This window comes from Corapipo altera, unplaced genomic scaffold (genome assembly GCF_003945725.1).
Source record: "Corapipo altera isolate COAL_440 unplaced genomic scaffold, ASM394572v1 0, whole genome shotgun sequence".
Lineage (NCBI taxonomy): Eukaryota > Metazoa > Chordata > Aves > Passeriformes > Pipridae > Corapipo > Corapipo altera.
Genome location: NW_020884872.1, coordinates 57,776,280 through 57,790,676, shown reverse-complemented (window position 1 = coordinate 57,790,676; position 14,397 = coordinate 57,776,280). Strand labels below are relative to the sequence as shown.

Here is a 14,397-nt window from a genome sequence, read left to right as displayed (position 1 = left end):
ATAATTTTGAGGATTGTTGGTTTAAAGCTATAGAGGAGCTTAAAGCTCCAGACCCTGAATGTAGTTTCAATTTACTGAGTGAGAGCTCCTATCAGGGCTAATGGTGATACACCTGTAGCTCTGGTGAGCACCACTTTGAAGATGATGCACAGAAGCCAGTTAAGGCTTTTTAAGAAAATAACACTCACATTTGCCCTCTGCAGCAGTATTTCCAAGAGCAGACCTTGAGGAAGGTGACTCGGACCAAACTGTGATGCCGTGCTGGTATAAAACCATCCTTCACAGCTTGGCAAGCAGGAGCAGAGTCCTGTGGCAGGTGGCTCTGTGGTGGCTCTTCTTTCTCTATTGCCATCACCTCCCAGCTGCAGTGCAGCCCAACAGCTCCCACCCATATTCCTGCTTTCTGGGCTCCCTCTGCACAGCTGGTTTCTGCCTCTGGCTTTGCTACAGCCATGCACCCTCTTGCTCTGTTTCTGGTAGCACAGTTCCCACTTGAACAGGTGAGGAATATCTGGTAGTGATTTTCCACTGGAGGTGAGCACGTATATAATGTGTTGGAGAGGGAGCTGAGGGAGCACTTGTTTTGCAAAATAGGAGGTGGTAAAATATGGTTAAACTGTTTGAGCAAATACAGCAGAGCAGTAGTGCTGTACAATTGGCAAAGGAAATACAGTTGGCTGAAAGAAGGATCAAAGTTTTAAAAAAAACCAACTCACTTTTCTGATTTAACTGATACATCGGTTCATTGTGTTACATTTATTTTTTTTCCCATGTTTTGCAGGAGAAACTGGTAAGTTTTCCAGCTGGGGGTTGAGCAAGACTGCATTTTTGCATGGACTAATGAGGAAGGTTCTTTACTGTATTTGCTTTGGATTCCTAGGGTTGCTGAACCTACACAGCTCATCTTAACTTAATCCTGATTTTGTTTGGATTATGTGTGATTTCAGAGTTCAATTGAAACCAATTTCATTTTCTTTGCTTGCAGAAAAGAATGTTGAGTGGGTTAATTTGGCAGTTCAATGTGAGCTAATTCGGCAGTTTAGTGCAACCATATGTTTAAGTTATTGCACAGTAGCTGAACTGTGCAAGATTCCCTTTTAAGCTATCAGAGGCACTATGTAGTCATTAACACATGGTCATGCCCGATGTGTTTTCCCAGCAGCTTCCTTTCAGTACCCTTTGCAGCAGTCCCTTGTTGGTTGTTTCCAGATGTATTTTAATAGAAGGGAGGTGGAGGTCCTCAAAAAGGCATCTGCTATGCAGCATTTTAGGTCTGAATGCTAAGGAAGGAAGAGGCAGAGAAAATCCTCAAGGATTTGAGCCAGCTAGGTTTTTTAGGGAAGCAGTCCAAATGTTTCCCAGATTGCCACAAACTGTTCAATTGTTTACGGTAAATTTTAACTGGAAGATCCCCAATGGAGCCAGATGCCGTGGCTGTTTGCAGAGTGATTGGAGGAGTGGTGAAGTATTGGGAAGTGGAGTTTTAGAGATGGGAGCATGTAGTTGGAGGCAGAGTGCTGGCAGCTGTAACTTGATAAAGACATTTTGCAGAAGGGGAGGAGAGGTTCAGATTTAGATATAGCTGAGATGCTGTAGGGATTTTTATTTTCATTTGAGGACTTGTAGCCAAGAGGCTGCCTCTTTCTTTCCATCTCCTGTTTAGCTGTGAGCAGTTTCACTGCAGAGTGAATTGACTGAGCCTGTAAATCATCCATCCTTTTACCAGTAATTCAAGACCTAGGCCTTTCAGGGTGTGGTAAAGATGTACCTTTTCTGTCTAACAGACTACTTTTAAAATTCTCTTTCTTGTCCTCATTAGCAAAGTGTTGCAACATTTCTGGATCTGCAGGCTGACAAGAAGTTTGTGTTGCCTGGATTTAAAAACCCCTGTTATTTCTACCAGTGGTTTCAAAAGAGCAACAAGCGCAGCAAATTAGTTTTGGCAGGAAAATGAAGATTACGTCATTTTGAGACGTCTATTTGTTGTACTTTTAAAAATAATTAATAGTTGAGAATTTAAAATTCCTCTTCTAAAATCTAAATTGAAAATAATGTCTAACAAATGAATCCATTTGTTGTGGAGAAATTTGAGGACTGAGGAAACTGGGAGCAGGAAAGGAAACTGCATCTTTGAAAATAGAAGTTGGAAAGGAGACTTCATCTTTAGAAACATGATAAAAAGGTATAGACATGCAGTGTTTCTTAATAGTTTTTGGTTTTTTGCATCACGACAGGATGTTTTTCTATAAATGATTTGTGGCAAAATTGAAATTATATCACGGGATCCTCTTCAGTCGGTAGTATACAGAAGAAAAGATTAGATTATCGTTTCATAATTATAATGGTAATTTCTGTTCTTAACACATATAAATACCCGAAGGTAATTAATTTTTAAAGATCTGGTTTGACTTGTTTTTGTCTCTAAGATGTCAGATTTTTTTTTTCTCTGTTACCTCCTCAGGCACCAAAGCATAATATTGCTGCTAATTGTTTTATGACATCAAAGAAAATATTCAGGTTGAAGTTCTTAAACAGGAAACAGTTTAGAGTTGTATATACAGGTGCACACACTTTTAAACACATTGTTTATTCATATGGGTAGAAGAGTGGGCAGCCAAACATCTGATTGAAAAGCAAGAAAAGGTCTTGAGCCAGATCAGGGGAGATAAAAGTATTCCTTGCACTTTTGCCTTAAAAATAAGAAGTACATTTCTTAATATGTTTTTGCATGTTTTTAAGCTAACTTGTATATTTTCAAGAAGTCTGTGCCCTTTTCCAAAACCATGCAGTCTTCTGGTTTTTTTCCAACTTGCCTTCAAAACCATCTAGTAGCATAAAAGAGGAAGAAGTGATGTTGTATAGTTGTTTCCTAAAGGTTCTTTTTTGATTAGGAGCAACTAAGATACGTATGCATGCATAATTAAAATTTTATGTGATTCTTTTGGAAAAAATACATCTGGCTTTAATTCAGGAGATAATCTTCGTGTTAAAATTAAAGGGCTGGGCTTTTTCTGTCCTGCTTAGGTTGCTAATGACTCAGTTTTCCTAGATCTTCAGTCTTTGCCTTCTGTAGTATTAGTAATGGGCTTGTGAGACTCCTGGTGCTTCCCCTGAAGCGAGGAACTGCTCTCTGTGGTTATTCATCCCTACTGATATTTAAGGTGCAGACACCTGTCTGCATTATATAGACTGCTGTACAGACAGTGTTGAATGGTTAGCTCAGAGGTAGCGATCTGTAGGTCTTCACACGTATGTCTCGGCCGAACAAACACAAAGGGAAACTAAGATTTTTCAACCCACTTTTCCCCCTTCCTTGCTGTTATTCAGGAGTATGTCCACCAGACTCCTACCTATCCAGCCATTCCCATTGTGTTGTGCTTCTCTTGCAGCCTCTGTGTTGCCTCTCTCTCTTTTGCCATATGGGACTGACATGGCTCTTCACAGCTCTCTCCAAAATTTCACCTGCATTCCCACTTTTTCTGGCATGCTGCTTAAATTTTTATGTTTGGTGTACCTTGTCACTCTGTCTCACGCCTCATCTCGTGCCTGTGGTTGAGGTACCTTACATGCTCTGGACAACATAAAAGGACATCCAGGTTTTACTTAACCCTAGTTTTAGACCTTTCTATCACTGGAATAAGCCACAAGTGTAAACACCCTGGTATAAATATGTACCATGTCCTGTAGTTTTATCCACTTAAAAATTAAGATGAAGTGCCCCACAGCAAGATACAGCATGTAACTGAGCATATGTGGATGGACTTAGTCCTCAGGGAAGACTGTCCCCTTTAGCTCTGCTTTTGTTCTTGCACTTAATCTTCTTGTTTGTGTTGGGCTGAAAGCTGAGCAGAGCAGAGATGTTCATGGTGTGTGTTAAATGTTAAAATGGTGTGAAAATGTTAAAAGTATGGCAGGAACCAATAATGGAGGGTTTGTTTCCCTTCTGGGCACTAACTGATTGAATATGACTGTAGGTTGGAAAGGACTGCAAAATCCTGACTTCTGTAACAACTGCAAAGCTGCAAAGTTCTCTGCTCCTCCAGAGTACATGAATTGTGATAAGGAAGTGTTGATTTCTTTGCAGTAATTGATAGGACAAGAGGAAACAGCCTCAAGCTATACCAGGGGGACTTAGATTGGATTTTAGCAACCATTTCTTCAGTGAAATGGATGTCAAGCACTGGAACAGGTTGCCAAGGGAAGTGACTGAGTCACCATCCCTGGAGGCATTTAAAAGATGTGTAGGGACTGTTAGGGACATGCTGTAGGGGTGGACTTGGCAGTGCTGGGTTAATAGTTAGAACTGATGATCTTAAAGGTCTTTTCTAACTTAAGTGGTTCTATGATTCTGTGGTTGGCTGTGCAAGACCTTTCCATCAAATCACAGCCTGAACAGTGCTGAAAGGGCCATTTTACTTGACAAGGTGGTGATGCTGTGACCCAAGTCCTACTGGAAGACCAAGGAGAGTGCAGAGGCTGCTTTGCTTCACAAAGGAAGATGGGAATCTGTGCCCTTAAGGATATCTTGTCAAGGATCCTTTTCAGTGCAAAAAAGGGTGCTGAGTAAATGGGGAAGCAACAAACCAAACATACAGAGACACAAACCTGGACAGACAAACCTAATGGAGGAAGAGACAAGAAACAAACTTTGTCAGCCACAGTAATTGATGGGCTACTTATAATCTCATTTAACAGTCACATTGCATAGAAGATATCTCTGAGTTATGATTCCTTTTTGAGCTTAGCCTTGGATAAAACACTTCCACCCACTCCCCAGTGTGGACCAGGTACTGCCAGAGCCTGACTTCATTGGTGTCAGAACGCTTCTGGAGGAAACATCTGTAGACACATGTGAGCTAGATTAAAAATATCTGTGATGTCAAGCAGATATTATAGTTTTCTTCATGCTAATTGCATTAGGGTATCACTTAATATGTTAAAAGTTGGGCATCAAGTAAATCGAGAAAATTATTCAATTATATCACACCTAGAATGCTGAAGTAGGTCTTATTTTATCTTTACATGATTTGTTCTCACAACCTCAGCGGAGAAGGTTTTAGTCATTTGCAATGCTAAATTCAGAGAGGAAAAATGGGAGTGGTTTTTATCAATTATTCACATCTTGTCGGTCCAGAAAACAGAATGCATAAGAAATTGTTACTTATTGTTGAATTGCCATTTATGTCATCTCATTTTCTGTACTGGAAAAAGATACGTAGAATTGGAGTCTTCAGTTGTGACTGTGATGCCTGTCTGAGTATTAGACATGAAATTATCATATATTCCTATGATTCACTGCTTAGCCTTCAGCATATATAGTTGAAGATGTCAACTTCAGAAAAATCTAATCTGTTTCCTGAACATATAATAATTGTAGCACTTTTCTTGAAATGTCAGGATTTCAGGACTTAAAATTAGTTATAAATCATATTCTCTATTAATAATCTGAAACATTTCATTGGCAAATGCACTTCTTAATGCCATTTCCATTCAGCTCATGCTCTTCTCTGTCTGCCTGTCTAGTCTTAATAAATGGGGACAGACTCACTTTACTTTGACTCTGTGTGTGTGTGTGCTGGAGTAACACGCAGCATCTCAAGAACAGTGGATTCATCTGTGCAACAGTGGAGTCATCCGCCTCCATTTAACGTGAGACAGTAAGACCTTGCAATGAAACCACAACATGCTGAATTTTCATGTTGCTAGTTCTTATGTTTCAGTATATATGACAAATTGTTTTGTGTAGCAACAGTTTGTAATTTTTATTACTATATAATGTGTATTTTTACCGGTGTGGCCATTCTGGTAGTTTCCTATGTTGTTTGTGCATGGGCATTGCCATGGGGTTGTTTTACCAGGATGTGCCCCACAGGGTGCTGAATTCCCTTAGTTCTCACAGAATTACAAAAACTTTTTAAGTTTCAGTATCTTCCAGGAGTGTTCATCTCTTTCCCATTTCACTTCTTACATTACTAATATTCTTACTTGGAAGAAAAGTCAAAAGAGATGCTACCTGAACCTCAGCAAGGTGCAGTAGTCCAAATGAATACAAGAGAAGTAACTGCAAGGCTATATTGTTATATTTATTGCATTAGTTTGTTTTGGATGAGGTTTTTCAGGATGTACCTACCTCTGTCATGTTTGGGATGCTTAGCAAAATCGGAAAGCAGAGAAAAAGCTTTGTGGCCCTTATCAAGTATTGTGAAGCTTCATGTCATGCAGCTGTCAATGTCTGGTTCAAGTACAGAATTACTGAGTACTGAAAGACTATGAGAGCGTTAGTCCTTGGCTTTCAATTCCCTGGTGTTGGGCTGGGAACTTCTGTGAGCAGTCAGAAAAAAAAGCTGCAAAACTGTGCAGAGCTGGAGAGTTTGTGTTTCTTCCCCTCCAAAGTTTGGGCAGTGGGTCTGCTCTTTTCCAGTGCATTTCTGCTGGTTGATACTGCGGAGAGAGAAGCAATCTAACTTTTCCTTTTTTGCAGCAGTAAGGCAAAGCTCCTTGCTTACATATAGCCAAGCATAAAAAGTATTGAAACTTTCTTCTCTTGTCTGTGGAATAATTTCTTTAGAAATGTAAAGAATTCAAGCCCTAGCAGTGTTTCTGATTAATACTTTAATGCTTCAAATCTTTGAAACATTTGTTTTGTGACAAAAGATTAATCACAGTAGATTATCAGTTCTAAAGGTCCTTGGTTTATTTTTTATTGCTGGAAATTACATTGATTTAAAAACAAATGAATATCTCCTCCTAGGAGTGTATGTACTGTCTTCATCTGTCTCCCTGTATGAGCCTGCTGCATGTCGACAAGTCCTATAGAATTATATCCAAATTGTTTGAGTGTTTTTTTCCTCCTATTCAACTGTAAGCATAATGACAAATCAGAGCTGCAGTATAAAATGTATTTTGCTGGGAAATGACTGTGATGAATTCAATGCCGTGCTGGTTACTTGCTGTATTTCAAGGCAGAAGAGCTATATTTGATCTTGGGGGTGGAAGAGAAAACCACAGTGTGCAGGCTAGTGGCTGCTCTGTTTCTAATTTATTGGCAGTTTTGGGGGAAAAAGTCTGCATTCTCTTTTTATTTTTTTTTAGGCCAGATATTAGCATGAATTATGGCTCTAGCTATTTCAACAGGAGTTCAGTGGAAAATTTATTTCCTTGGAGAGTCTTCTGTAGTTCTGAGCCATAACTAAGTCTTTTAATTCCTGCAAATCATAATAAAGAGTAATTGGTAAAAAGCCACTGCTCCTTTAAATCAGTGTCACCAGTGACTCAGAATATCTATTGATTTTTTTCTTTATTCCTACCAGCAGTTTCAATTAAGATTCAGCAGGTCCACTCTGAGAAAACTGCATAAAACACTGCTTCATATTTTTGGTTAATACTGCTTTTTAAATTCTCTTTAAGAAGTGAAAAATTAAAAGTAATTATGTCTGTAACACATTAAAACATCAGTCTAAAAGGCTAGTATAATGCCCAATTCATAGCTTTTGGTGTGTATTTTTGATTGTATAATTACTGGAATGTATATATATATATACACACACACGTATTTGAACAAATTTTTTCAGACAACAGCTATACAAATTTATAAAGTCAGTTGTATTCACTGAGGCATATTACTTTCTGAATATGAGAGAACTGCAGCATGGTTTTGAAAAATAAAACCAAATGCTGTATTTTCCCTGCAAGTAGTGTCTGTATCAACAAATCATCTGGACAAAATGATTACAGGCTGTTTGTCTTTACCCTTTGTAATGCACTTAGCAAATTTCAGTGCTTCATCCACACGTGAACCATTTGATAATTTGGTGTTTATACCACATTTGTCAGTCCCTTTACTTGTATTCGTGCATTTTAGGGAAGCTAATTCCAGATGTGCAACAGCTGTTGTTCCACATAGGATTGTGTGACGATATTCTGCATGGAAACCTGGTGGAAGGAAGGTAACCTGAGGCTGTGTCATTCTCTATGAGATCTTGAAAGCTGCAGAAAAAGAAATGAGAAGGACAGCCATTAGGGAGAAGAGCAAGATGTATGTATAGAATAAACGATAGTAATAAAAAGGTTTCCCTCCTGGTTCACCACGCTTACCATATAAATTTCTATATTAGCATGTGTCCACTGCTGTAATTGTTTGCATTAAAAAGTAATACCAGGAATGTGGTATATTTTTAGCTCTCACTACAGCAGTTTGTCAACTAGAAACAAAAAAAAGGTCAACATTTTACTGTAAGATGGTTTTCTAAAGACCATCAAGATCTGTGAGATCTGTGAATCCTTGTAATTTGGAAACCTTTGGCAAGAAATCTCAAAGTACAACACAAACATCTCTGAAATTTTAGAGACATACATTTGTAGCTGATTAATTTGTTATTTGCTATATGTAGATCTTCCTGAAGTCTTCTGCCATTTCACAAACAACCTTAGATTATCCATTTCCATTTTTACTAGGTAGGCTTCCATTCTGTTTCCTAAGCAAGCAGTAAGTTTTTCTGTGCTTTCAAGGTTGTATACTGGGGCACTTCCCTTGTTAAATGTAACTTCACCGCCATCAGCCTTTGGAAGAAGGCCTTTGAGAAGTGTTTTAACTCTCCTACATGTTTGGGTTTCTGCTGGTTTGGAAACTGGCAGGTTAAAATAAAAGAGCTAAAATGCATATCCTGCATGATGAGTGAAAAATGTTAAGAAATATGTTACTGGTGTTCTTTTAAGCAAAGAAGGATTAATTTAAGGGAGCTGCACTGAAGTGGGGCTTGAAATGTCCTATCTTGTGATTTTAAAATGCCAGAACAGGAAGAGACCTTTAAGATTGAATGGTGTCTGATGTTCATGACTGATGATTCACCATTGAAGGGCTAATGTTCTTTGGCTGTTTACCTGAAGAAATGGAGGATGTTGTAAATTTACGTTGTAAAAAGTAATCAATATAAAGCCCAGTGCAAGGAGGATTAATCATGATGAAATGCCTCCATGGAATGCCCATCTCTCCCTGAAAATGTGACACCAACTGATGTATTTAGGTGTTGTTAGGGCCTTGTGCTGCAGCTGTAATGAGAAGGACTCTCAAACAATATCACAAATCAAATAACTAAATCTAGTGCACGTGAAGTTGGTGCACTGGCCTTGGAGGGGAGAAGAGTGACAAGAATTCCCAGTTTGTCTCAAGGACCCCCTGTTTCATGAACAGGAGCAGTATCAGTAAGCAGGTTGAGCAGAAAATCTCCTCTAAATTAAAACGTGGGGAGAAGTGAGATGAAAAATAGCTAGAATAGGGGAGAGGGAGGACTGGAAAACTCCCCAGGTCAAAACAGTAGAAAACATGGTGAAGAACTGCAAAAAAAAAAAAAAAAGCCAAACTATTTAAAAATTTAAAAAGTCACTGAGACCAAAAACAAAAAAAAAGAAATGGAGAAGTGGAGAAAAAGACAGATTTGTAGAAAAGATATTGATTTAACTTTAGCCTTTGGCTCTTTGTGAAGCGTGAGTTTAGAAGACCTTTGGTAACCAGATCAATAAAATCTTTAAAATCATTTAATTAGATTGAAGGCCAAAAGATAAACCCTTGTGATAAGTGAAAAGTGTTCAGTGTTCATTTGCCTTCCAATTGATGTTCCTTCAAGCTAAGAAAGAAACATGCTACATTTGGATAGAAGGCAGCATTGATAGAGAAATGTAGAATACAAGGCAGTGGTTGCTTAGGGGTAGTTAAAACTATAGAACAAATGACAAGTCTGCCAAGATTCAAGAGGAAGCAGGTTTATATCTATGTATGAATCAAAACTGTTCCCACCTACTGTCCAGCAATATAGCTATGAAAGATGATTGGCTTTACATCTAGTTGCTAAAACTAGAGAAGAATTTAATATTTACTTCAAATTAATTTATTTAGGTTGTTCAGGTGTTAAATCAAAAGCACGCTGAATTTAAGCTTTAGCTTTTTCGGTGTACATTATATCTTTACAAAAGTAAATCAGTGATTTCAAACATTTATAAGGGTTTTTAAAGAACTGTTTTATCATTTTTATGTTTTACACTAGTAAACATGCAGTTATTATTTGAATTAATGTACCATATTAATTTTTGTTTGGAAAGAAGTAAGCATCACTGTACATTTATTGGGCTGTAAGTCTTGTGTTTAGTAAAAATTGACTGTTCTGCCTAGAAGATACACTTTTGGAATTAAAGAGCTTCACTGATGATGAACATATTAATTGTATGTGCCATAAAGCTATTTGTCTGAAGGGACCACATCCTGCACCTTTCTAGAGCTTGGTGTCTTGTGTCATTTCAAGTAGTAATTCTTGAGTGCTAAACCTGAAGTAAATGGAACACTCCCTCTACACCATCATAGATAAGTTTTAAATTATGTAGGGATGAGCTTGACAGGATACCTTCAATATCTGACCTTCTCAGAGTCTTTCCGACTGTAAGTCACCTATTGTTGTCTGTGTGATAGAGTCTTTATTGCACATTCGTTTGAAGTTGGGTGGATTTCTCTGGCTGCACATTTTTAAAAGTGCTCTTAAAACTATTGTTTGTGCTCTTAATGTACTGTAATGCCAAAAGAAAGGTCACAGAAATTTATGTTTTTACATTAAAATATATAAGAGAAGGTCATGGAGTCAGCAGAGATGAATGGAAAGCTTTTTCATCCCTCAGCTGAGTAAACTGTGAGATTCTGAGTTTATTTGGGTCGGGTTTGATTTTTTTTTCAACCTGAGCATTAGGCTTTTGGAATGAAATTGTGTTCAGACATTGGTTTTAGTATCTTCCCTTCACAGTTGCTTTGTTTTCAGTATTTCATTTATCTTCTGTAGCATATAGCACCCTAATAATTCAGTGCCCTCAAGCAAAAATAAAAACGAAAAAACCTAATTCAGAAGAATGCATCGGGTTTTGCCTTATGGTTTATTTGCAGCTGACCTTTGATAATGGCTGGTTCATACTTGCAGATCTTCAGAATTCATTTTGAGCATGCGCTTTTCTGAACTTTTTATTAATTATTTTTTTCTTTTCTTTTGCAGATTACAGATAGAAGAATCTTCTAAACCTCTAAGGCTATCACAACAGCTGGACAAAGCTGTAACCACGAACTATAAACCAGTGGCTAACCATCAATATAATGTAAGTAGCTTTTAGTATTTTCCCTTCTTCTCTTCAGGAGGAGTTTGGCTTAGGATTCCAGAATTGCTCTGCTGCAGTCCTGCAGCATTTTGCTCAGAGTTGGCCACTGTCTTTGGAAATGCTCCATGTTGTCTGGTTTTCTCCCTGAGTTTGTCTTCTGGGGATCTTTCTGTCTCATGACCAATATCACCCTTGGGGCTGAGGTCTGCCAATTGTAACTGTCTTGTGTTACCTGATGGAGGACAGACCATCTTCACCCAAGCCTTTTTAGTGGCTTTATTACATTTTTCCTCTAGTCTTTTTTTTTAAATGCAATTTTGAAGTTTGTGGGTAAAAAGCTGTTCTGGCTTTATGCTATGAGATGTGGAAGCACTGCTTAAAACCAAATAAAATATCATCTGGAGCAGGGTAAAGGACTTGAAAAGAATCATTAGTTTCCAGTCTTTTGGAGCAATTAACAAGTATAAAAGAATAACAGCTGATAATTTTTCACATTTCATACCTTCACAGTACATGTTATTGGCATCATTGGCTTTGTCAATATTACACCCACACTGCTGTTCCGGATCAGTTGATGTACATACAAACTATAATGTCCTTTTCCTTAAAGATCCTCTTTGAGTAATTTGTGCATATAGAATCACTGTTATTGTTGAATGTGAGAAATGTTAAATCATGCTTAAAATGAGTCACTGTGTTAGTCATTTAAACTTTTACACTTTTTATTAAGATTTTATTTACATAAAACAAATGACAATATACTAGATGATATTTAATCCTTATTATGAAAGTCAGTCCATTTCCACAGAACCAAAAATAATCGTTTCTCTCTCATGGGACTGTTTTGTAGTAGTTACTGTTGAAAGCCTGATCTATACATAGATGATCATACCAATATAACTATTGCAACTGAGGGAATGACATTTAACCAAAATAGTAACACTGGTATGTCCTGCTGTGGAGATGCAGTTTTGTGTGAGTATATTCTTTTATGATGCTACTGTTATTCCCCTTCTTTAATTCTGAAATAACCTTCAGTGATGTACAGCTTCTCTTTTTAGCGGGATGCTGTGCCATTTCCCTGACACTACCATAATTACAGCAGTATGACTTCAACCTGGAAACAATCTTAGTATCTTTATTCCAGTTGCAAACTGCAGTCATCATGTCATTACAGAAATTAAAGTCTCCTGTGAGCTTGAGGGGGTATAAATAGAACATAACTGGGACTCTTAGAAGTGATGATTCTCTTGTAAGGTTTTTATTGGTTATATATCTGTCTATGGTAATGGAAATTCATTAGCAGTGTGTTTACTTTTCATGTCTACCTTAAAGGTGTTCTGATAGGAAAATGCTAGTAAGACGTACTTGTACTTGAGTCACCCTTGACCTTGCCATGACTACCTTTCGAAAACATCTTTCTATTCATTAAGTCTTTTATTAAGGTACAAGTTAGATGGCTGGGAAAAAGTCCGTGAACTTTTTAAACCTCTTGTTCTCTTGTTTGAATTTGTCTGCTGTGTTCAAGCAGCAATCGCTTTCTTAAAACTTGCTGCACTGCTGGTAATCATATGACTGTTATGTTGGGGACAGGACTTCTCATAAGAAAGAAGAAAAAACTACCATATGCTGATACATTCAGTCATCATCTGGGCAGTTTCTGAGGATAGAATGAGTATCTACTAAATAAGAAAGAAAGGGTTAACATTTCCTGAAGGAGAAAATTTAAAATGGCGCTTAAGTGTGGCTGTTCCATGTACCTATAAATTTACATACAAGAAGAAGGAGGAGGGAAGTAAATTATATATGGATGGGAAATAGCAATAGCTTGTTTGAATTCAAGGACTGGTAAAGTGTTTAGGAGTTTTTTCACTAAATTATATTAAGCCTATCTTTTCTATTAGAAAAAATTGCAATTCCATTACAATATATGCTAAGACTGTGACTTAGCTTTTCTTCTCTGGGAAAGGGACCTTCATTTTCTGTATGTCTGTAAGTGTTACACGTGTTTGCAAGGTTAATATTTTTGCAGCTGGATTCTTTACATGATTGAATTGTAATACAGCAGAAAAGTTCTCTAGTGGTCCTGGTTACCTGTGCTGGTTTAAAGGTAAACCAGCAGGGGAAATGAACCCAACTCAAAAGAGAGATTATAAGTCAGAATAACAATTTAATAAAATAATACAATAAGTACAATTATACAGACAAACAATTGGTTTTAACCCACAAAACCCAAATGTATAACCCAGCACCCTGGGGCATGAACAGAGTGGTGTTCGTTGGGCCCCCTGAGTCCAGAGTAAAGGGAGAGGGGGAAAACCTGTTGCTGAGAGTGCTGTTGCAGTCTGGTCAAGAGTGGTGATTGCAGTCCAATTGAAAAGTGGTGGTTGCAGTCTGGTTGAGAGTGGTGGTCTGCAGTCTTCCTCTGGATCCCACGAGTGGTTAAAAAAGTCCCAAGACTCCAAGCTTATATATCCTCCAGTTCAGGCAGGAATGCCCAGTACCTCCCTCAGGGTGGGGAGTTCCACAATGGGTGTGAGGACACGAGCATCCTCCTGTCTCGCAGGCTTCTTAACACCTAGTTTATAGTCTGAGGAGTTAGGCATGCCATGGGCAGATGGTGTAAATGGTCTATTGATAACAGTTTCTGGGAAATGGCATGGAAGGCTATAGAATACCATCATCGTCATGGCTGGGCTTCCAGGACAAAGATTTGGGTTACACCCATACAGTGATGAACTGATCCCAGCTGTTCTAACTACGACATTACCCCTTCAAAGACTTCTTTGTGATCCCCTCTTCCCACTGTCCTGTACTGTAGAGGTTGGTATCCATGCTCCAGGAGATGGGAAAACCTTTGAGACTTCTTTCAAGCATCTTCAGATGAAACTTTAGATTTAAATTGCTTCTCTATCACCTTTGTATTATCTGTCTACTGAAGCAGCTACATCAGCTTCAGTGTTAATGGTACTTCAAGAAGGCAATTTTGACAGCTTTTCAGCAAGCTTAGCAACATCATGGGAAGGTAAACAAAGAGAAATTGATTTCAGTATGAAGTCTTGCAGGGATAAACTCACAACTTCTGTGCTAAACACTTTCTTCTAAGATGGTCTTTCCTTGAAGTAAAATCATATTTGAATGCTTTTTAAATTAAAAAACCACACAACTTTAAAACAAATCTAATTAGTTTACAGTGTTGGCACGTTCTATAATATGACTATTAAAAAGTGTTTTAAGCCTACTGCATAAAAGATTCCATTTGCAAAGAAA

At 38.0% G+C, this 14,397-nt stretch overlaps 1 protein-coding gene across 1 annotated transcript in view; it reads left to right on the top strand.

Annotated features, from left to right (window-relative positions):
- Positions 1-14,397, top strand: part of GTF2F2 (general transcription factor IIF subunit 2) — an 87,000-nt gene that overhangs the window by 62,289 nt on the left and 10,314 nt on the right. The window contains exon 7 of the mRNA XM_027649255.1: positions 11,028-11,127. Coding sequence (XP_027505056.1) covers positions 11,028-11,127 — 100 coding nt within the window. The remainder of the gene's footprint in view (positions 1-11,027; positions 11,128-14,397) is intronic.